We start from the raw sequence: 23649 nt of genomic DNA, 5'->3' as shown, positions 1-23649 counted from the left end.
TTTATTTACAAAAGCTTAATGCTAAAAACACAAATGTCCTTTGACAGGTGAAGAGTTAAACAAATTCTAGCTCTTAAGATAACACTCAGTAATAAAAAGCAATAAACTCTTAATACATGCAGTGGTTTAGATGGATATATGGGCATTGTGCTCAGTGAGAAAAGACTATATCAGAGAGGTAAGTACTATATTGTTTCATTTTATGCAACATTCTGTAGCTGAAAAATAGATGTGTCAGTGGTTGTCAGGTGACTGGAACGAAGGTTCAGGTAGGACAAATGTGATTTAATATGGGTGGCTCAAAGGAGTTATTCTGTGGTTAAGGAACAGACAGTTCTGACTGTAGTGGTGGCTACCTGAGTCCATCCATGGAATTTAATAGTGCAGAGTTGCATACACACATACATACACAAAGAAAAAAATTCCTAGAAACTGAGTTAGGTCTTCAGCCTAGTTGACAAAATTGTACCAGTGTCAATATCCAGGTTTTGACATTATATTAAAGTCGTAAAATGTCACTATTGGGGAAAGCTGTGTGAACAGTTCAAAGGATTCTGTATATTTTTGCAATTTCCTGTGAATCTAAAATTATTTCAAAAAAGAATTTTTTCGCTTCAAGCTGCATGTATCAATTGTTTGTGACATTTACCGTAAGTTTAGTAAACAAATTCAAAGGGCAAGGGGGTACAGCAAGGAGTAGCTTGTCATTTTGTGCTACATCTATTTTTGAAAGTAGTATGTGATGCTTATGCTAATTGCTAATGAAGTCTCTCTCATCTCTGTCTCTTTCAAGTTTATTTGAAAGTCAGAGTTACAGAACAACGTGGGGAGAAATGAGACAAAGAGAATCTTCCATCTGATGGTTAATTCCCCAGGTGGCTGCAATGGCCAAAGCTAGGCCAGGCTGAAGTTAGGAACTGCAGCTTCATTTAGGCCTCTCATGTAGGTGGCAGGGCCCATACTTGGGCCATCTCTTGCACTGCTTTTCTCAGGCCATTATCATGGAACTGAATCAGAGTAGAGCATCCAGGACACTAACTCATACAGGATGCTGGTGTTACAACTATGTGACAAAAATGAGTCCCCTGAGTATTCTTTTTAAGACAGGCATGCTTGGGTCACATCCTATCACTGGTGTCCTCAGAAAATCTCAGGGCTCTCTTACCTACAAAATTAAGTCACACTTTCATCTTGGTATTAAACATGAGACCCCAAATTAATCTGTGGCTCTTTCTTTCTCTATTCTTTATCAGTACCCAAAGCTTCAATCTGTTCTCATCATAACTAGAATAATCTTTAACATTATCTATCACATTATCTGATGTTACCTGTCACATTACCTTCCAGTTTGATCACTTCTAGTGGCTTCCAATGGCTCTTATCCTAGAGACACAAGCCCTGACCTGGCAAAGCCCTGTGTGGTCTGATGTCTGCCTCCTAACCCACCTTACACTGGTCTCTTCAATCTCTTTCTGGCCAGATAGCCTCAGGCTGAACCTCATCCTTGCTATGTCCATGCCCCCCAGGATCCTTGATCACGATGTCTTATTTTCCTGGATCTCTCTCACCTACTTTTCCCCTCCTGCTACATCTCAGCTCCACCATCTGCTCTTCAGGAAAGTCTTCTCCAGGTCTCCTGTTTAGGTCAACATATTTTGACAAATGTCTCTCAGAGCGGATTTCCTTCAGCATTCTTATTCTTGGTTACAGTTATATATCTACTTGTTTGCTTATTTGATTAAAAGTTGTCTTACTTAACTGGAAACTTCATGAGAATGCTAGTACTTTGTTCACTGGTGGGTTTAATACCTAATATGTTGGCATGAACACAGATGAAGTCAGTAACTATTTTGAGGAAACTATCAGTTGATTATCGATCATATTTTCTTGAGTTTTCTTCTCCCAAGCTACTGTTAACACTGTTATTGTACAAGCAAATCCATGACCCTCTTTGATCCTATCATTTTATCCAATTTCAATAGATTCATTCAAGTGGAAACTTTTTGATTTTCAAAATAACCACCATCTCTTCTTCCTCTGGAAATCATGGCATACAGACACCCATTCACTTGCCACACTAAGTGCCACTATCATTACACTCTGGCTCTTAACCCTGCCACCAGTCTCAGGTGGAGCAAGCTTGATTGACTTTTCTTTACATTACCTGCAGTAAGAAATATATTTGCCAGATATTTAATAATTGCATTTTACTTCCTGATTAATGTGAGTAAAGCACATTATACATTCAGTGAATGTTTATAGAAGAAAAGAGTATCCTTATAAGTCCTGGTCAATCTTACCAATTTGCATTGGGTAAACAGAATTAAATTGCTAAATACTTATACAGACATGGTTCTTAGAATAAACCTTTTGTTTTGTGCATCTATTATTATTTAATGTGCTGATTTACCATTGGGGGTACGATGACTCTATAGAGGTTGAACTCAACCTCCCTTTTTGCTTCTACTTGCCTCTTGCCCAGTAAATTACAATAAAGATCAATAACTAATTCTCACCAGAAATGTTATTTTTTGTGTGTCTCTGTAGACTTAAATTTTTGATAGAATGTAGTGTTAAATGATATGTCAAGTAGCTCGTGAGTGAGCTGACAAGATGGAATATGATATTTTAAAATGTGTTGATTGGGACTGGCACTGAGTTGTAGTGAGTTAAGCTGTCGCGTGTAATGCTGACATTCTATACAGGCACAAGTTTGAGCCCCAGCTGCTCCATTTTACAATTCAGTTCCTTGTTAACGCACCTGGGGAAGTACTTAGGCTCTTGTACCCATATGAGAGATGTTTAAGTTCCTATCTCCTAGCCTCAACACAACCCAATTGCAGCCATTGCAAACATTTGGAGAGTGAACCACCAGGGACGTCTGTTTGTGTCTCTCCCTGTCTCTCTCCTTTCAAATAAATAAAATAAATTCTTAAAATAACTGCATTGATCTAGATACATGCAGATCAAGAGATTAGATATGAGGGATAAATTGTCACTGTTTAGTACATACACACACACACATCCCAGAGAGACTTGAAAAATATTTTTGAAAACGCTTATGGAATTGAATGCTGGGGTCTGTGCAGTGGGTGTGAATGACATGAAGGTGTGAAGAGAACAGCTCCCCTCTGTGGCAAGGCCCAGGGGAGCTTCCAGATGTTAGGCAAGGCCCAGTGGAAGTCTCTCTGACCACCTTAGCACTGTGTCACCCCCTGGCTGCATGAACACTCAAGCACCCACTAAGAATTCCGTAATCTGTTGAGGCATTGTTGTTTGCCCCTGTGAGACAGTTTTTGCAACCGATGTGAGCTTGAGAGTTAATGTCACTGATAATGTCTTGGTGAGTGGGCCTTTGACAATTTACACACAGGAGCACAACTAAGCCCATGCCATTTTTGGACACCTTATTGGTACATAACCATTGCCTCAGAATTTGGCCCAGACACGTAGCACTCCTTCTGGGAAGGGGCTTGAAAATATCCTAAATATTAAGGCAAGTGATGGGAGTGAGAGCTGAAATTACTATGGCAATAAATATAGTTATTGTTATCTCAAAGGCTAGCCTGTCTTTGCAATTTTTTTGGAACATAGAAAATGCTATTATTATTTTTTAATTTTGCCTCCCACATTTAAGGGAGAACACACAGTATTTGTCATTCTGTGTCTGGCTTATTTCCACTCAGTGTGATGACCTCCAGACAAACTGAACTCTAGATGACATCATTCAGATATGACAAACCATCTTGCTCTTCTCTGGGTGATCCGATTATGAGAATCAATAAATGTACTTATTTTAAAAGATAGTTTCATCTGGACTTTCCATTATTTATGAATTTAAAGTACCATGGATTGTACAGAGGGCCTTGAAACGAATAGGATTTCAATTGGTAGGGAAATGGAGGAGACAAAATAATTCCAAATAATAGGAAAGGCTTAAGCAAAACATTAAGAATTTTAAAAAATGTAGCATGTGTCTATTTGTGTGTGTGGGTAGTGGGTGGCTGGGGAGAGTAGAGATACAAGGAATCTGGGAGGTGTTTGTAGGGGAAGATATTCTACTCCTACATGCTGTGTTCAGCTGTGGAAGAGAGAAAGGAAATGTGGAGGAGAAAGAAGAGTGTTTATCTAGTGACAACTCCAAATCATCAGTTGCATTGAATGACTGACACTGGTGCATACAGAGAGAAAATTGATAATGGCTTTTACATACATGATTTTCTTAATAAATTTGTGATAAATTGACTAATTTCATGAAGCCCATTTCATTTATGTATATAGTATGCAAGCTTGTTAGTGCAACTATGCCATTTCTAACGGAAGTGTTTCCATTTTAAAAACTCTATTGTGGGGAAACATGAATATGGAGAAACCATAACTATCCCTATTAAGAAGAGATACAAGCTAATTCACTCTTTTCAGAAGCAACTGTCTTTTCCTTGTGTTTTCTTAGAATTAAGTGGCTTCTTAGGTAAAACAAAAGAGATTTATCTACAGGAGTCCTAGGCGAGGTATTACATATATGCGTATCTAGTATTTTTATATTTAATTGGTAGCTTACACAGGATACTGTTATCAGGAAGATTTGCAAGCTAATTTAAAAAAATTCTACATCTTTTTTCCAAGATATTTCAAATTTTATTAAGGGTATGATGAGATGCTGAGAATGAATGTTCAAATATTTTTTAACCAAAAGAAATATAGTGTGTCAGTAGCATTTTTCTATAGAGAAAAGAATGAAAAAGGGACAATAAAACTATGGAAGCCAACTTCAGAATGAGTATGTCCTTAGAAAAGGAGCTTCAAAAAAGGAAAGAAATTTCACTCAAATCAGTTTTTAAAAGGATAGTACTAAAAAGGGCCTGGCGTGCTAGTCTAGCAGCTGAAGTCCTCACCTTGTACATGCTGGGATCCCATATGGGCCCTGGTTCTAATCCCAGCAGCCCTGTTGCCCATCCAGCTCTCTGCTTGTGGCCCAAAGCCTTGGGACCCTGTACCCATGTGGGAGACCCGGAAGAGGCTCTGGGCGCCTGTGTTGTGCCTTAGCATTGGCTCAGCTCTGGCCTTGGGGAATGAATCAGTGGACGGAAGATCTTCTGCTCTGTCTCTCTCCTCTCTTTATATGTTTGACTTTCCAATAAAATAAAAAAAAAATATATAGAAACAAAAGGATAGTACTAAAACATCCTCACAATGCATTTCGTTATGTCCTTGTGTTAATCATCATCAGGTCAAGATGCAGAATTTCAAGGACTGGTATGAGAAGGCAGGCTCAGGTTTCTCTTACCAGTTTTCTTCTTGCTTCAAAAGAATACATCCAACAATTACTCTTTAAATACAAAATGCTTGTGGAAGTAGTCCTGGAAAAGTGTTACTATTAATCACCTTCATTTCAAGGTCATCTGCTTTGATTTGAATGTTGTCACCTCTAAAACTCATATTAAAATTTAACTGCCATTGTAATAACATTTAAGGGGTGGCAGCTAAAGATATAACTGAGCCAGGATGGCACTAACCTCACAAGTGAAATGGCTGCCTTTAGAAGGCAGTGAGTGTGGCACCTTCTTGCTTTCTTTTCCCTTTGACCCGTCCACCTTGAGATGATGCAGCCAGAAGGTTCTAACATGATGATGACCTCTCAATCTTGGTTTTCCCAGACTCCACAACTGTGAGCCAATAACTTTACAACTATTACAAATTAACCAGCATTTTATTATGGTGGCACAAACGTATTCAGACCCTATCCTTAAAGTTTATTTAGAAATAAAATCAAAAGAAAGCAATGTCAGGCTTAGATTATCATCAACCTATGTAACTTTGTTTACTTCTTAATTTTTTTTTGGCTATTATTTCTAGGCAAATTAGCAGAATGACAGCTATTATGTTAAAGTACTACATCTAGGCTAAATGTGATATAAGCAATGTTTTATTTTTAACTTGGAGCTTTGGGATGGCTATGGAATGCATATACTATTGTAAAAATAACAGTGTGAAAAAAATAGATTCAAGCTGATCATTTCTTTATTAATTTATTATTTTTTACAATCTTGACATAATTAGGGTAAAAAGGTTCAAGCACTACAGGAAGATGGGTAAGACAATACGTTCTGTATTGTTTCCTTAATACATCTGATGTAAAAGGAGATTTTAAGGGAGAAGCCCCACCCAGTCTCCCAACCACCCCAGATCCCAGATGTGGGGCATGCTCCGAGGGTCTTGCTCAAGTGGTTCTGATAATTCAACAGTTGTGAATTGCTGCCACTCTCACCATTCCAAGCACGATGCAGTTGTTGAAGATTCCACTGATTGACATAGTCCGTCATAATGTCTCTGTTTGCCCAGTATTTTCATTGCCAATATATAGCTGAGGTGGTTGATTGACTTGTTCTGTCTTCTGTCATTTGATGGTTAGTGTTCTGAGTCCAAAAGCTCGATTGGGGGGATCCCCAAAGAAACTTTGTCTGAGGTGTTCCTAGACCAGATTCTTGTATGTGCTGGAAAGCACAGGGCCCAGCACAGTCCATCGCCCTGATCAGCTGGTGGTCGCAGTTGCTGGGTTTGTTCTGTTTCCATCCCTGTCTTCCACTAGAACCAACAGGTGTTTGCAGTCCAGCCTGGTTCTGCCCAGCACATGCTCGGCCCTCATATAAACCAGTGGGAGCTGCAACCTAGTCGGAGAGACCCATAATAACCCCCACCTGGCCCGCCCCCTACCCTGGTTTGCCAGTATGTGCAGCAGACTAGTCCAGGCTGTCCCACATTCCCTTCTGCTCTCATACATGTCAATGGGTATTAAAACCTTGTGCCATCTAACAAGCTCAACTATCCAACCTTCATGGATGTTGTTGGGTGTCTCTCAAACCACCCCAGCCCTGGCCCTAGTTTTCGTGCCCTTCCGTGGGGGGTGGTAACCCAAGAAGGAGGAGCCCACTATTTTCCTCCCAGGCCTCTCCCACTCCTGGATTATGCTCTTTCCAGGTGGTTCTGTGGTTTAACTTGACAGAACTAGCCCCCAGTGCCAGCTTCTGCCAACTGATGATGTGGCTAAGCCTCAACCACCCTCACCCACTCTAATTGTAGATTGTACCAATAGGGATAATCAGCCCAGCCTGGTTTTTCCCTGATCTGGTCCACATGAGACCCCAGGTGTTGTAGCTCTGCCTAGTATGGTATGGTATACCCCCAACCCACGCTCTCCAGGGGGAGTAGCTGTTCAGCTAGGGAACCACCCCTTATTCTCCCAGCCGGTTCTTCCCCTCAGCTTCCTGGTTCTCACACATGTGTTGGTTGGGTGCTGCGGTCGCATCTGGCTCAGGCTACCTCACCTTGGCATTCTGTGTTGTGCACTGTTTTTATCGCGACCGAACCTGGCTCGACCCACACTCTGTTCTGGCATTTGGATTTGCAATGTGAACTGATTCAGCCTGGTCTGCTCCTGACCCATACCAAATGTATGCCAGTGGGACACTTTCCATGACCTCTTGGCTGTTCTCTATCATGCTTGCTGCTTTTACCTGCAGGGACTGTGTCCTGCCAGAGGAGCTGCCCAGGCTCCTCCATCAGAACCCCTCCACGTGCCAGCTTTCGTGGGTCCATGAGCCAGCCTTACTCAGTTTGCCTCCTGTCCTAGCAGCAACAGTGGCTTTTCCTGACTGGCCTTCAACCCAATCTGGTTCTTACTGTTGGATGTTTCAGCCCAGCCATGGCTTGTCCATACCCACATACGGCTCACATATGGCTCAGTAGGGGTTGAGACCTTGTCTAGTCTGTCTCACATCTACTCTGGTCCTCCAGAACACCAGAAGGTGTTAGAGTCTGGCCCGGCCTGGAGCGTCTTGTCCCAGTCCACACTTGTGCCAAGGGAGACTACAACTGTATCCTGATCAGAACACAGCCCCATTCCAGCTCATGCGCCCCTTGGTGGGAACCTCCACCCAGCTAGGGTGTGCCCTTAGCCCCCCAACTGAGCCTGTTCCCAGCCATAGATTGCACACATGCCAGTGGTTGCTCTGACTCAGCTTGGCTCAGCCCCTCACCTGTCGCTATCCCTGCTGTAATGAGGAGTAAAGGTAAGGCAACAATTGTGGAAATTAAAGTTGAGCTTTTAATTGTGTGCAGTGTGTATATTGTGAGAAACAGAAAAATAAGAGACGGAGGGAGAAACAGAAAGCAACACAGTAGCTATTTTCATGCATAATACATTGCAGGAAATTAATGTTCACTCTTTAGGATAAATTATATCCCTTCAGGGTGCAAATTCTAAACATTAGAGAATACTAAAAGAAAAAATTATAAAGCAATTTGATTGCAAAATCAAAGTCTTACATTCTAAAAAGTTACAAGTTCTAATTAAAATGGTTTTTATACTTATTTTTGCTTTATACTTATTAATGATTCTCCTGCTGGCATAAAATTAGTTGCAAGTATTAAAAGTCCAAGTTATTTTTCTATAGTGTTAATGACTATTGTACTCAGTACAAGAAGAAGATGAATTCAAATTAAGAAAAATTAATAAGACTTTTCAAGCTCAAGTTAATTTATATACAATGAATTTTCCTCTTGATCACAAACTTATTGAATAGCATCCAGATTGCCAAGAGACTAAATCAAAAGCAAACTGTATCTAGTCACTGAGGAGGTTGAGAAGGGAAGAACCATCTATACCTGGATACTGGTCAGAGTTGTGTACTGGTATGCCTTGACCACTAGGTAATTGGCTTCTAGGTCTATCAGTCCCAGGATCATATATTTCCACCATCTTCGTCGCAAAATTGCCAGAAGGTTTTCTTCTCCTGTGTTGTAAAGTGAAGAAGAAATTGGTTAAGTTCTTGACATTTTATCAACTACGTATTTAGAAGGCTTCTAAAATAATGAAGATTATACTTTAACTATAACATTCCCAAACATTTAACCAAGTGAATCACTATATTAATGACTCACATGCATTTATTTAACAAATGCTCTTCTTTGAAGATTTTTGGCTTTGTGAACTACTTTCTATGCCAGGGTAAGACTGGTCAAAATATGAACTCATCATTTTTTTAAAGATTTATTTTATTATTTTTTTATTGGAAAGGCGGATATACAGAGAGGAGAGACAGAGAGGAAGATCTTCCGTCCGATGATTCACTCCCCAAGTGACGGCCCATGCTATGCCGATCCGAAGCCAGGAGCCTCTTCCGGGTCTCCCACGCGGGTGCAGGGTCCCAAAGCTTTGGGCTGTCCTCGACTGCTTTCCCAGGCCACAGGCAGGGAGCTGGATGGGAAGCGGGGCTGCCGGGATAGAACCGGCGCCCATATGGGATCCCGGGTGTGCAAGGCAAGGACCTTAACCGCTTGTGCCACCGCGCCTGGCCCAAGCTCATCATTTTTTTATAAGAAAATATTTGCTTGTGAAGAAATGGGAGAAATATGATTACATCATGTAAAAATAAAAGGAAAGTTGCCTCAGCAATGCTGCATAAATACATATATTTCAAATCATCCCAAATTTCAGGATTGAGATAAAATAAAAATAAATGAAAAAAGATACAGTTAATAGCTTGGAAATAGGTCTGTAATATGGCTGAGGTGCCATGCTGATTGATCTTTCAGCTTTGAGCACTGCGTCACCTGATGATGTGTGGGTGACAGAGAGAAGATGGGAATGACCCTCATGTAGAAGGGAACGCCATTGGACTACAGTCTGAAATGTGCTAGCAACTGGCAATCTTCACCACCTTGTCTCTTAGTCTGATAGCATGCCAGTAGAAAGCAGATTGACTTTCTAAGTTATTCATCCTTATTTTCATGGGTATGTCAGCTCTGAAATAATCCTTACTTCTGAATGGGGTTAATCATAACAACTCTATGCAGCCAAATCGTGACTCTTCATGATAATGTGGAATTAATAGGTACTTGGAGGGAATGGTGGCTAGGTATGTTATTTATGCAGCAAAAACACATTATCCTCCACATAGCTGCTTAAAACAATACATATTTATTTTTCTACAGTATTTGTGAGTTTGCAATCCAAGTACGGTTTAACTGAGTGTGTCTGACTCAGGATTTTGAAATTATATGTAGTCAAGTTATCAGGCATGGATGAAAACTCATATGAAGGAGTGGTTGTGGAAAGATCTAAGCTCACTCACTAGTTGCTGGTGAAGTTTGGTTTCCACCATGAAGGAACTAACTTGAAAATTAGTTCCCCACATGCTGTCTCTTGTTGCTGGGCCTTCCATGTGCTACATCTCCTGTTTAGAGTATCCTTCCTCTAGGCTGCAAATGAAGGATCAGCATTCACTCCTCACGTGACAGCAACAACCGGTATTGCGACAGTTGGTACTGCTCTGAAACCAGGAGCCAAGAACTTTCTCCAGGTCCCCCATGCAGGTGCAGGATTCCAAGGCTTTGGGCCATCTGCAACTACTTTCTCATGGCACAAGCAGGATGCTGGATGGGAAGCAGAGCTGCCACGATTAGAATCAGCGCTCATATGGGATCTCAGCACGTTCAACATGAGGACTTTAGCCACTAGGCTAGCACACCAGGCCCTTTCCTGGCACTTTTACCACTCTAGACAGCACTGGATCTCCATACCAGTGCTCCTCCAATGCTCTTTGCTTAACCCACATATAGAAATTATGTTCCTGTCTTAAAATTACTTGTTCTTTTGATTCTAACATTCACTGGATTATTAACAGCATGAAGAAAGTGGTATTGTCTTAGCTATCACTTTATCTGTAGGGACAGCTAGTGCACAATGGCAAGTTCATAAATAACAGAATACATGAATAATTTTTAGGTTTAGCAATCTCAATAATATTAAATAGCATTGAGATTCAGAACTCAAAATATATCTACTATCACCTCTCATGTCCAGCTAATAAAAATGTTTTCTACTCAGAAGAAGCCAGCATGTGATGAAATTAATCTGGGGAATATTTTATACATAATACACTGTCATAGGACATAAAATGGTCAGTCACATGTTTAACCTCAAAGTTGCATTCTGGAGTCACAGGTTACTGTGCCAGTTCATTGACATACAATGAACAAAGAAGTGCTGAATTCAGAGTATATCAGCCACATCCCAACATGCATGGGGCCCGCAAGATGGATAATGGTTATGATATTTGTTCTTGTAATTAACAACATTCGATAGAGTCACAGGAATGATAAGTTGCATTTCTGTCCTTCTGAAAAAGTTTGCAAGGCAAATGCTCTAAATAAATGCTTCCATTTTGTTTTGTTTTGAAGTGTCTGGAAATATACAGTACATTTTGTTAGTGAGGTTATCCAAGAAGGTCAGAAAGTGCTTTTTATTTTTAGATGAGCAAAAACTTCAACCTTCAAAAGGACTGCTTGGGGATTTATGTGCATGACTCCTATTAGGAATGATGCACAACAGCCCATTAAAACTCTTTCTCAAATAATGAAAATGTATCCCTTGGAGTCCCTGTGCCAATATGCAAACTATACTTCATGAAATACTGCCATCCATGGAAAACACCAGCACAACTGGTGATAGGTTAATGTTCTGAAATCCCCCTTGACTTTTCTTTAATTAGCTGGGAGAAGCAGTAAAATCCATGAGTGGAAACTTAAAAATATTGGAGGAGAGGTTTAATAAATTGAAATTATTCAATTTACTAAATAAAATTTCACATTTCTTGCTTCCTTTTTTTCATAAAGAAAATATTACAGGTGAAATTGAAAACCCTTTGCTGCCCCAGCCAAATTTTTTTCCCCTACCTGCTTCCTTAAATCACCTTCTTAATATTGTGCAACCTCCATGTTTCCGATTTTGTAACATTTTTTCCACATGTTTCCAAAATAATACATCACTTTATGTGGCATATTTTTAGATGTTGAGTGAAAATATACCTCATACAGTACAGACTCTTATAGAATTCTTTCTGCTTAACATAGTCTTAAGAATATATCTCTTGTTTTAGCTAGAGCTAAATCACCTATTTTAAATGGTATACATTTACATTTTAATGATCTATTCATGATATATGTATATGTATGTATCATAGTGTCTTATGAGAATGACACGTGACTCTGTCTTCCAGGGCTAGACATTTCAATTGTTTCTAATGTGTCTCCATTGCAAACAATTCGGTAAAGAATAGGTATATCTTTGTACAAGTATTAGGACACTTAAAAGAGTCTGTGGAAAGTAGAATTCAAATATAAGGTTATTTTGGTGCAGATTATTTTGTAATAGTCGGAATAATTTAAATAATTTTCAAAAATTGCAAAAATTAATATTGTGAAAAACTATCCACAGATTCCAATTTTTTGCTCCCAAACCAGCTTCCTTCAAATATTGTGAAGTATCCAGGTATGTCTTTATAATAAATATACTTTTATATTTTAATTCTCATTTCAAGGAACTATGGAGTATGTAAGCAACCATAAATGTGTAAAAATCAAAGTTATCATCGTATTTTGAAGTAAAATAGCATTCCAGCAACAATAGTGAAATTACTGACAATTTTGATCATACGGTTCATGATCACTAATCATCAACAGGATGAATAATCACACATTTAAAAATTGTTAAGACTTATGTGATATTTACTGCACATCAAGTACTAAATTCTCAAAATGAACTTATAAATAAATACACTATTGATCTATTTTAAAGACAAAAAGAGTGAAGCTTGGAGAAGTTAAGTAGCTTGCACAGGATCACTTAGATAAATCAGTATTTGAATTCATGACCATCTGGTACCATCTTGTTTCTCACCTCTTTGGTTTGAAACAGTGTCATTGTCCTCAGCAGTCCTTCATTTCTCTTATGAGGGTCTTTACAACTCATCTGTCCAAACTCACCTGCAGGGCACCCCACTGTCAAGTTTCAGGGCTGCCTATCATGCAGGAGCTCCAATGTGTGGTCCCCATGGAACTGCCAAAGTCCTGTTGCATTGCTGTGTGTCCTCCACCCCTGAATCAGGCCATGGTCATGGTAGGTTCCTCACTGTCAATTCAGTATGAAGGATTTGATATATTTCTGCCTAATGCAAATCCAAGACAGAATCTCCTTTGCAAGACATGAACTAAGGCTTTAAATCAATTTCGTGGTTTTAACAAAGTCTAATTATAAAACTCACTATTCAATTCTATACTATGGATAGAAATTTTGAGCAAAACAACAATGGCTACACATGGTACGAGGCAAGGGTAGTGATGGCTAATAAATACTGACTGAATGAAGAGGGACTTGCTACACAAGAGTTGAAACACAATGTATGTTATGACTGGTAACCAAAAAAATAGAAGGGTCTTGATAGTCTTCCTGTTCAATGCCCAGTGGGTATCTGAGTAGATATTCAAAGAACAAGACAGCATTCTAGATGGATTCAACTAAAGCAATATGAAGCTTTATTATTCTCAGGACTGCATTCCTGAGATCTTTTGGGAGCATGATCCTTCATGGTGTTTTATACAAGAAGAAATGTCAGCACACATTACAAGAGTAAGGTGCAGAGGGCAAGACCTTTATTGGAAGAGACACCTTCTCTACATACAAACTGAAACCACAATGTCATCGTCTTTACCAGAATCTCAAGAGGACATATTTAAGGGTTAACCAGTGAAATTAAACTAATGCTTGTTTATTGTCTTTTAAAAGCTAAAATATAGCATTATGTGCTAATACGTGCTAATTATAAGTGAAATGAAAATGTAAAATTTTCACAGAAAGCATTTGAATCAATTGTGTTTTGTAATGTGAATCTGATAGAAGGATGGAATGCAAAAAGACTAAATAATAAAGGTTAGATTTTATTTTTTTTTTCTTTCATTATTGGAGTAAGAAAAAAACCAAAATGCAGGTCTTCAGTGAGTTGACTCTACAGAAAATCAAATCTCAGCTTCATCATTAATTGCTTCTTGCTGTATGTTATCAAGCAGGGATGGATAAGCCTCAATCCACTCACTGGGAAACAAGGATTATAACAACTACTGGATAGGATCTTGTAGATCAAGGGAGACAAGAGTATAATTAAGATGTGTGTATTACTTTGGCAAACTGGCAGAAATCAGAAATCCTTATAAGTGCTTAACATTGTTTGTCAGCTGGACTAGTCATGGGTACCCTATTAAACATCGTTTCTGAGTCTGTTAGTGTGTTCCCAGATGAAATTTGAATGAGTAGGTTCATAAGTAGCTCACCCTTCCCAACACAATAGATTTGCTACCATTCAAATCTATTGTGGACCTGAATAGAACAAAAATCAGAGGAAGGGAAGATTGAGACCTTCAACTCTGCCTGCATGTATCTGTTGGGACATTTCCTGTCATTTCTCCTGCCCTGGGACCAGGGGACTTATACTTTCAGCTCCTCTGCTGCTGGGGACTTTAAATTTAGGATAGAGTAATAGTGCTGGCTTTCTTGGGTGTCTTGCTTGTAGTGAGGCGACCGTGGGACCTGTGAGCCTTTGCATGAGTCAATCCTTCTAAAAAGTCTTCCTTCAGCCTCTACTCTCCTGATGATTATGTTCATTGGACACAGTCCTTAACCAGTTCACCACACACCAGCTCACGATGTATGCTAGATGGTTCATGATGGAGGTCTTTGAAAAAGAAGTCCTGTTCACGAGACTGCACTTTTCCTCTGTCTTGCACCTTGCGAGTTGTGTTAGATTATCTTTGAATCTGTGTAACATTTATCCAGATCAGAGGTAGCCTGAGGGTGTTATGCTGGACATAGTCCTCTTAGCCAAATCCAGATCTTGATCCTGACGTCTTACCAATCTATCCAAGAGTGGAGGGGTTATGAATGGCTCTTCAGCCTGAGGACTGAGACCAGAGATGCACTTTCTTCCTGGGGCTCTGATCTAGGTCTCATTTTGCTCTGTCTAGCAAAGAGACTTTTGTGTAGATGTTTCCAAGTTCCTTCTCATCACACTGGATGAACATGATAAGCAAGGAAGCTGTATAGAAAGGCTAAATGGAAACTAGAAGGAGGTCTGGTTTCAGGTCTCATGTTGCTCTGCTTACATTCTTTTCACTAGAACTCTTAGCCATCCTTCAAGACAAAATGTCAATGCTACGTCCAATGGAAAACGTTCCCACATCTTCTGTCACCGTCTGCATGCTCCCTTCATTTATTTTATGTATGTATGTTTGTGTGTCTGTATGACATACACAATATAGGATAGCATACTGGTTGAAACAAATTATTCAGTATAAGATTGTTACTAAGTATGATTAAAGATGACCTAAAAAGTCTTTTTATTCGGGCCTGGCACGGTAACCTAGTGGTCAAAGTACTCAAATTGCATGTGCCAGGAACCCATTTGGGCACCGGTTCTAATCCTGATGGGCCTGCTTCCCATCCAGCTCCCTGCTTGTGACCTGGGAAAGCAGTCGGGGATCGCCTAAAACCTTGGAACCCTGCACCTGTGTGGGAGATCTGGAAGAGGCTTCGGGCTCTTGGCTTTGGACCAGCTCAGCTTTGGCCATTGTGGCCGTTTGGGAAGTGGATCATCGGACGAAAGATCTTCTCTGTCTCTCCTTTCTGCATATTTGACTTTCCAATAAAAAAAATCTTTTTTAAAAAAGTCTTTTTATTAATCTTTCTGTCTTCAAGAAAAAATCTTAATGTGAATTTGGAAAGGCATCTAAAAATAATTTCAAAAGTTTGGGAGTTTTTATTTTAAGCCAATTATAACAGAATAATCATATATGCATAGATTTAATTATATAGGTTTCTTGACATCAGGTTCATTTTATTCCTTTCCTAGTTACATCTTGGGCTTTGATAATTAAAATATAACATTTTGGGACTGGCTCAGTCTAATTCTCTACCTGTAGTGCAGACATCTCATATGGGTACCATTTCTAAGGTTCTAATCCCAGCTGTTTCACTTCTGATCCAGTGCCAGTGGTCTGGTGGTCTGGGAACACAGCAGACATTAGCATAAGCACTTGGCTCCTAACCCAGAAGGAGCTCCCAGCTCCTGGCTTCAGACCTGCCCAGTTCTGGCTTGAGTGGACATTTGGGGAATGAACCATCTGATAGATCTCCTTCTCTCTCTTCCTCCCGCTCTGTGTCTGTATCTCTGACTTTCAAATGAAAATAAATTAAATTTAAAAAAAAATCACAACATTCAAGTTCTAATTATAAAACAAAGCCATTGCTTCTTTGGAGGCACAAAAATTGACATTTGCATATGAAAATTTTGATTTTATAATTATTTTAAAAACTTTTTAAAAGATTTATATTTATTTGAAAGGCAGAGTTAGAGAAAGAGAAATTGATCTTCCAGCTGCTAATTGACTCCCTCAATGGTCACAATTGCTAGAGTTGGGCTGGTCTGAAGCCAAGAGCCAAGAACTTCATCTGTGTTTCCCATCTGGGTGGGTGCAGGGGACCAAGCACTTGAGCCATTTTCAGTTGCTTTCCCAGGTGCATTAGCAGGGAGATGAACTGAAAATGGAGTAGCCAGAACTTGAACTGGAAACCATATGGGATACTGGTGCCATAGGTGGTTCAGTGCATTCATTTTACACTGTTGGAAAAAATAGCAATCTATTTATAAAGAAAACCTGCTTGACTGGCTAACCCCTGTCACAATTAATTACTCAGAAATTTTAAGTATGCTATGTCGTTGTATGATGAAACACAAACCAGGACGTATACCCTGCATTTCTAGTTTAAATATTATGAATGTTTTCTGACTCCTAAAACATAATCTATTAAAACTATGTATAGTGTGGCACTTGTCGGGGGCGCCCCTGCCAGACGGAACCCCACCGGGGTCTCGGAAACAGTCCCCACCGCAAGGCAGAGACTGAGGCCCAGGCCTTCTCCTGGCCCAGGAGCAACTAAAGCCTCCCTCGTGGGTGAGTTCCCGCAGGAGATGGCTGGGAGCTGGGGGTAAATTCCTAGCTCTCCCCTGCCCCGCCAGCCAAAAGCTGGCGGCAGGACAGGTCAGGTGGGTCTCAGTCTCAGGACAAGGGGCAGGCTTAACCCCCCATCAAGGTGGCACTTGTCTGGGGTGCCCCTGCTGGACGGAACCCCGCCAGGGTCTTGGCCACAGTCCCCGCCGCAAGGCGGGGTCAGAGACCCCGGCCTTGGGCAGCCAGTGCACCAAGTGGTGCCAGGCTCTGCCTGTTGGCCGCCCAGCGGCGAGCCGTGGTGTTTTGATGATATGAAATAGCTGCTTAGGGACACCCATAAGTAAGACCAGCATTAGCGTAGGTGAGACACTAATTTCTGGTGATTCCCAGAAATAGGGACATGAAACCTTAATGCACGTGTGGGACTGAGACCTGAATGTTCGGAGTAAGCAAACCTTAGTCCACAAACATGATTGGAACACAGGGTGCAGCGCAGGACATGCCCAGCTTGGTTTTGGCTCCAACTGGTCCACATTAAGCACAGAGTTGAGCCAAGGTGTCTAAGGCAGGGGTCGTGACAGATGGATGGGGCTGCGGTCGGGTCTGGATACAGTTATCGTCTCCCTTGACACAAGTGTGGACTGGAAAAAGACACACTGGGCTGGGCCAGACCACAACACCTCTGGCGCTTTGGAGGACCAGGGTAGATGTGGGACAGACTAGGCTAGGTCCCAACCCCAACTGAGCCACATATGAGCTATATGGGGGTGTCTTCGACCGTGGCTGGGCTGAAACATCCTACAGCAAGAACTAGAACGGGATGAAGGCCAGTTAGGAAAGGCCACTGTTCCTGGTAGGACAGGAGGCGAACTGGCACATGGACCCACTGGTATGCACAAAACCTGGCACATGGAGGGGTTCTGATGGAGGAGCCCGGGCAACTCCTCTGGCAGGACACAGACCCCGCAGGTCAGCACAAGAAACATGGAAGGTAACAGCCAAGAGGTCATGGAAAGTGTCCCACTGGCATGCATTTGGCATGGGTCGGGGGCAGACCAAGCTGAATCTGTTCATGTCATCCACTGGTAAATCCGAATGCCAGAACAGAGTGTGGGTCGAACCAGGTTCAATCGTGACAAAAGCAACACACAATTTGGAATGCCAAGGTCAGGTAGCCTGAGCCGGATGCAGCCTCAGCACCCAACCAGCACACGTGAGAACCAGGAAGGGAGGAGGCAGAGCTGACAGGGGAATAAGGGGTGGTTCCCTAGCTGAACACCAACTTACACTGAGGAGCGTGAGCTGGGTAGGGGGTAGACCAGACCAGGCAGGGACACAGCACCTGCGCACCTCATGTGGACCAGATTGGGTGAAAGCCAGGCTGGGCTGACTGTTCTCACTGGTGCAAGCTACAATCAGAGTAGGAGAGGGTTGTTGGAGCTTGGTCGTAGCATCAGCTGGCAGAAGCTGGTACAAAGGGTTAGACATGTCGAGTTGAACCACAGGGCCAACTGGAGAGGGCACAACTGGAATGGGAGCGACCTGGGAGGGAAATAGTGGGCTCCTCCCTCTTGGGTCATCACCTTCCACGGGAGAGCATGGGAACTAGGACAGGGGCTGGGGTGGCTAGACAGACACCCAACAGCATCCATTAGGGCCGGTTGGATGAGATGGTTGGATGGAAGTAGGTTACAACACCCGTTGGCAAGTATATGAACAGAAGGGTATTTGGGACAGACTGGACTAATATGCCATACATATTGGCAAGCCAGGGTAGGGGGTGGGCCTGGTTGGGGTTACTGTGGGCCGCCCTGACTGGGCTGCAGCTCCTACTGGTATGTGTGAGGGCCAAGTGTGTCCAGGGCGGAACCAGGCCGGACTACAAGAGGACACGGGTGGAGGCAGAACCGCCCCAGCAACTGCAACCACCAGCTGATCGGGGCAATGGACTGTGCCGGGCCCTATGCTTCCTAGAACACGCAGGAATCTGGACTGGGAATACCTCAAAATTTCTTTGAGGATCTCCCCAGTCGAGACACCGGACTCAGAGTCCTAACCAAGAAAAGACAGAACAAGTCAAGCAACAACCTCAGTTATCTGTTGGCAGCAAAACACAGGGCAAATGGAGACTCTAGAAGGGACTGTGTTAATCAATGGACTCTTCAATGACCACATCGTGCTTGGAGTGGCGAGACTGGCAGTGACCCATGAATGGTGAACTATTGGAACCACTTGATCGAGTATCTCAGAGCATGCCCCACATCTGGGAGTTAGGATGGGTGGGAAACTGGGTGGGGCTTCTTCCTCTATATCCCCCTTTAGGCCTTGAACCTTTTTTTACCCCAATTAAATTTGTAAAGATTGTCAAAAAAAAAAAAAAAAAAGAAAACAGTAAAAAAAAAATAAAACTATGTATAGTTTCACATTCCCACACTTCTGTACAGTTTGTATTTCTATTGAGAAATTCCTTTTCAGGGCCATTTTAACTCCTTCAACTATTGTTGCTATCCATACATACACAATCCTGTTGTGAAAAGTAATCCTGAAATTCCTGCCTTTTAGATTTGGGTGGTGAATATGATTACAGAGCCTTTCTTGGGGGTTCCTGGATTGCCTGGTTCAAAAAGGCAGACTTCTTGAGAAGACGGATAAAAATGGTGCCCTGGGGAGTCATGTGTCCCAGAATCCATGCTTTCCCTTTGGCAATGCTGCGTGGCAGAGGTCATTAGAGCCATCCAGCAGTCAATTCTTATCCTGGTTCTTCCCTGTACTGGGTGTATAACATAGAACTCAGTTTTTTTAACGCTCAAAAAAATTTTTTTTGATTCATTTCAGTGCTACTGAGTGAACTGCATCCTTGGGTGTTTGTGATAAGATGACATACTTCTAAAGTGCCTGGCTCGACACAGTACCTTGGTATGTAACTCTTGTAATTATTAACTTGATTTTGCCAATTATAAGACATCTGAATCCTGACAATGGAATTCTCTGGGCTATGCCTGGAGTAGCTTATGATTGGAAACTAAGGTCAGCCACATGCAGGATCAATAATGCCTTCAATAGAGTTCCAGGAAGCACTTGGAAAAGGAAAGTTTCAGTGAGTTTCCCTGATCAGCAATATTGTGTGCACATGGCTGCAGCTGGGAAAGTAATATATTTTGACTGCGCAAGAGAGATCAAATGGGAAGTTCCACATTCAGTGTCTCACAGACTCTGCACCATGCACTTTCTTCCTAGGTTAGTTTTAATCTATATTCTTTCCATTGGATAAATACAATCATGACTATGATGGATAAGCACAATCATGACTTTCAATGGACATGGAGTTTCTTCTACAAAATTACTGGACTTTAGCTTTAGGGGAGTTTCAAGAACCTGTCCTCTCCCGAACCTGCAACTGCAGAAGAGGAGGAAGCTTATGTAGCTGCTGGTGCTCCTAGACGAACTCACTTGGCCTAAACCCTTGGACTAATTTGAAAGGTGGAGGTATTTTCGGGACTGTGTCTCTGAACCTTTACAATAGCTTGTCTTCAAATGCAACCTGTTGTACATACTGGCAAACATGGAAACCACAGTAGGGGCAGGCCTGGTGGGGCTAATGGGGAGTCGTCCCAACTAGTCTGTAGCTCCCACTAGTTTGTGTGAGGGCAAAGTATGAAGTGGCAGGATCGGGCTGGTCTGCAAAACCCATTGGTTCACGTGAATGACAGGGATGGAAACAGATCTGATGTAGAATTGCAACCGCCAGTATGTGCATAAGATGATTGGGGCGATGGACTATACTGGACCCGGTACTGGCAAGCACACACAAGAATCAGATCTGGGATCACCTCAGACAAAGTTTCTTTGGAGATCCCTCCAACTGAATTGCTGATCTCAGAACCCCAACCATGAAGAGACTATGTCAGCCAGTGGATTCTGAAGAGGTTACATCAAGCTTGGAATGGCAAGATTGGCAGCAATTCAGAGCTGTTGAACTATCAAAACTGCTTGAACAGGACCCTCAGAACATGCCTCACATTGGGGACCTGGGATGGATGGGAGACTGGGTGGAGCTTATCCCTTTTTTCTCCCCCAACCCCAGATACAGGAAAAAAAATTATATATATATATATAATATGCAACCCTTCAACTCAACTACATGTGAGACATGGCCCAGCCAAACCAGCATCCTTCAGAACCAGACTGGAAGTAAAACAAACAGACTGACAAGTCTCTTTTCAAGTCAAGTCTAAACAATGTATGTGACTATTTGCTTTGTTAAAGGAGTTTCAAAATTCTGTGCTTTTACAAAAATGTTCTGTCATAATGAAGATATCACTGACGATGGGAAATCTAGCCTGCTAGCTCAAAATGGTTAGTGGGAAGTTGATTGTATATGGGGGTGGATGCTCTGATTTGAAATCATTCAAGGCAATTATAATGAGACTATGTACTAATAGATATCTATTTTCCTGGGGTAAGCCTGCTGGGAGGAAAATGCATTTTGCCTCTTTAAATGACAACACTCTTCTTTTGTTCATCCCATTTGGTCAAAAATGAACTTATTTGCCCTTTGGAACTTTGCTGTAATTGGCTCTGATGTCTCTTGACATTAGCAGATGAATCTGTCAGTTTTGTGAATTTCATTTTAAGCAAAGAGCTGTGTAGCAGATAATGACACATGATGTAAGGGGAAGAGGCCAAAGTGTGTTTGCCTCCGGATGACTGCCACTTGCTGGGTATATTCAAAAGACAACATGACAGAAGGTGCCAGCCTCAACTCTTGAGGGCTGATCTTGAGCTCTGACATGAGAGCATCTGTCATGGTGGACACATAGGTTAGACCCAACATGGGGAATTATCAAGATGGAATGTCAATAGGCCAGATGCCTGATAAAGCCAGGACAGGTTGTCTGCTCTCCCCATCCATCCCTCCCTCTCCCCTCCCAAATACCAAGTACAGATATACCAAGGCCACTTTTGTTAACTGACATTTACTCTCCATTGAACACCATTTGTCAGGTCCTGGGCCCGTGGCACCATACATTCATTTTCTAATTTAACTGACATCCCATTCTCTAGGGGTTAAATGTGTGAAAGCACTGGCTCTGCTTAACTGGCTGTGTCACCTTGGAGAAGTTTACCCTTTTATAAAAGAGGCAAATACCACTTACTTGGAAATGCTGTTATAAGGATTACCTGAAAAAAATCTATGTAAAGTGCTTGGCTTCCACTAAATACGGGGAAAATGATAGCTTTGTTATTAACAGCACTGTAAGGAAGGTATTTTCTATTTCATGAAATTGGATTTGTAAGAAATGAAATAATTTTTCCTGGTCTGCCCTGACATTTTATTATAAAGTACTCACTTTTTAAGAATGGTGTTTTTTGTTCATAAGGTACATTTAATACAACAAGTCAGACACATATTTATTTATATTATTTTTCTGAATAAAGTTCAAGGCAGCATTTTTATGAGCAACACAATACAGTGTGTAATATTGTATTATCATAAATGTATATGAAATAGCATATATTTCAATTTGAAAATATTAAGGAAAGAGTTTATGGAATTAAAAAGATCACATTATACCAACCTAGTGGCAACAAACACCACAGCACCAAGTACACTTTCCACTAAAAGCAACAAAGCACTTCAGAGAAATGGTTGATTTCAGATCTGGGTCAGGAAACAAGTTGGGCCAATAATATCTTGCCACATAAGAGAATAAAGAAGCACTCAAAGCCTAGAAAGGTTGCATCATAAGGACCTGAAATCCAACTTGGAAAGGTCTTTTAGATGAAGATAATAACTGGAATGGATTGAGATGCATGAAAATTTTTAAACCCATGAGTTCATAGTTAATTTAAAAACAACAGTGACCACAACAATCACCACTACACAAGGAATAATTAGTCACCACTGGCTGTGGAAAGACATAAGTAAATCAGCTCGTCAGTTCGCAGCCTATTAAATAAAGGAAAAGAATCAATTCCTCCCTACCCCAAGATTTTTGAACTATATCACTAAAAACAGATGAGGAGGAATTTACCTTACTGGTCATATTTTAAATAATAAATGAATAAGAAAACAGGGAATAGAATATCACCATTTTATACCACCTAATGAATTAATGGATTTGAAGGTCAAGCTATCAGAATTTTTTTAAAAACAGGATGACAAGCATTACTTTTAAGTGTCTTGGCAAAGGACAAAATGCCACCCAAAAAGAGGAAAAAATCCAAAAATTCTAAATTGTATCAAGTCTCTGTAGTCAACTTTCAACGTAAAAAAGATACAGGTCAGTGGGACACACAAAATTACCCCAAAGACTCAATCAGCAAAACACAAATTGCACAACAGACTGTGACATATCAACTCACCATTGCTCTGTTGACTGGCAGCAAGCAACATTTGGTGAGGTAGCCTGAGCTCGTGTTTAGAAATGGAGCAAGTGAGAGCCGCCCATCCTCGCTGACTTAGATCTGTGTTTGACCTACTCCACAGGGATGTGTGTGCACTAATCTGGTTTGAAAGGCACTCACTATACAAACCAAAAGATTTCTTCAACAAAATCTATAATAAACATCAATTACAAAGCTGTAAGTTAAAGGTATTGAAGAAAATATTAGCCACTAGAAAGGTACAGATCATTTTTGTATTCTGTAAAGATAATAGAGGCTATAAATATGTCTACTAGAATTACAAACAATGTATTTGAAATTTTTAGCTTTAAATACGATCATGGTGGTTTTGTTATGTCACATTGAAGTTCTCATCACTTAGAAATACATATTGAAATAGCTACGAATGAGATGAATTAACAT

At 41.1% G+C, this 23649-nt stretch overlaps 1 protein-coding gene across 1 annotated transcript in view; it reads right to left on the bottom strand.

Annotated features, from left to right (window-relative positions):
• The window catches only part of SLC35F1 (solute carrier family 35 member F1), a 398948-nt gene that overhangs the window by 69197 nt on the left and 306102 nt on the right, over nt 1–23649 (bottom strand). The window contains exon 3 of the mRNA XM_040965276.1: nt 8665–8792. Within this exon, the coding sequence (XP_040821210.1) occupies nt 8665–8792 (128 nt within the window). The remainder of the gene's footprint in view (nt 1–8664; nt 8793–23649) is intronic.

Source organism: Ochotona curzoniae, unplaced genomic scaffold (genome assembly GCF_017591425.1).
Source record: "Ochotona curzoniae isolate NIBS_2020 unplaced genomic scaffold, NIBS_Ocur_1.0 scaffold_3890, whole genome shotgun sequence".
In the NCBI taxonomy this organism is placed as follows: domain Eukaryota; kingdom Metazoa; phylum Chordata; class Mammalia; order Lagomorpha; family Ochotonidae; genus Ochotona; species Ochotona curzoniae.
Note: the sequence above shows the minus strand (reverse complement) of the source record. Positions and strands in the feature narration are given on the sequence as shown.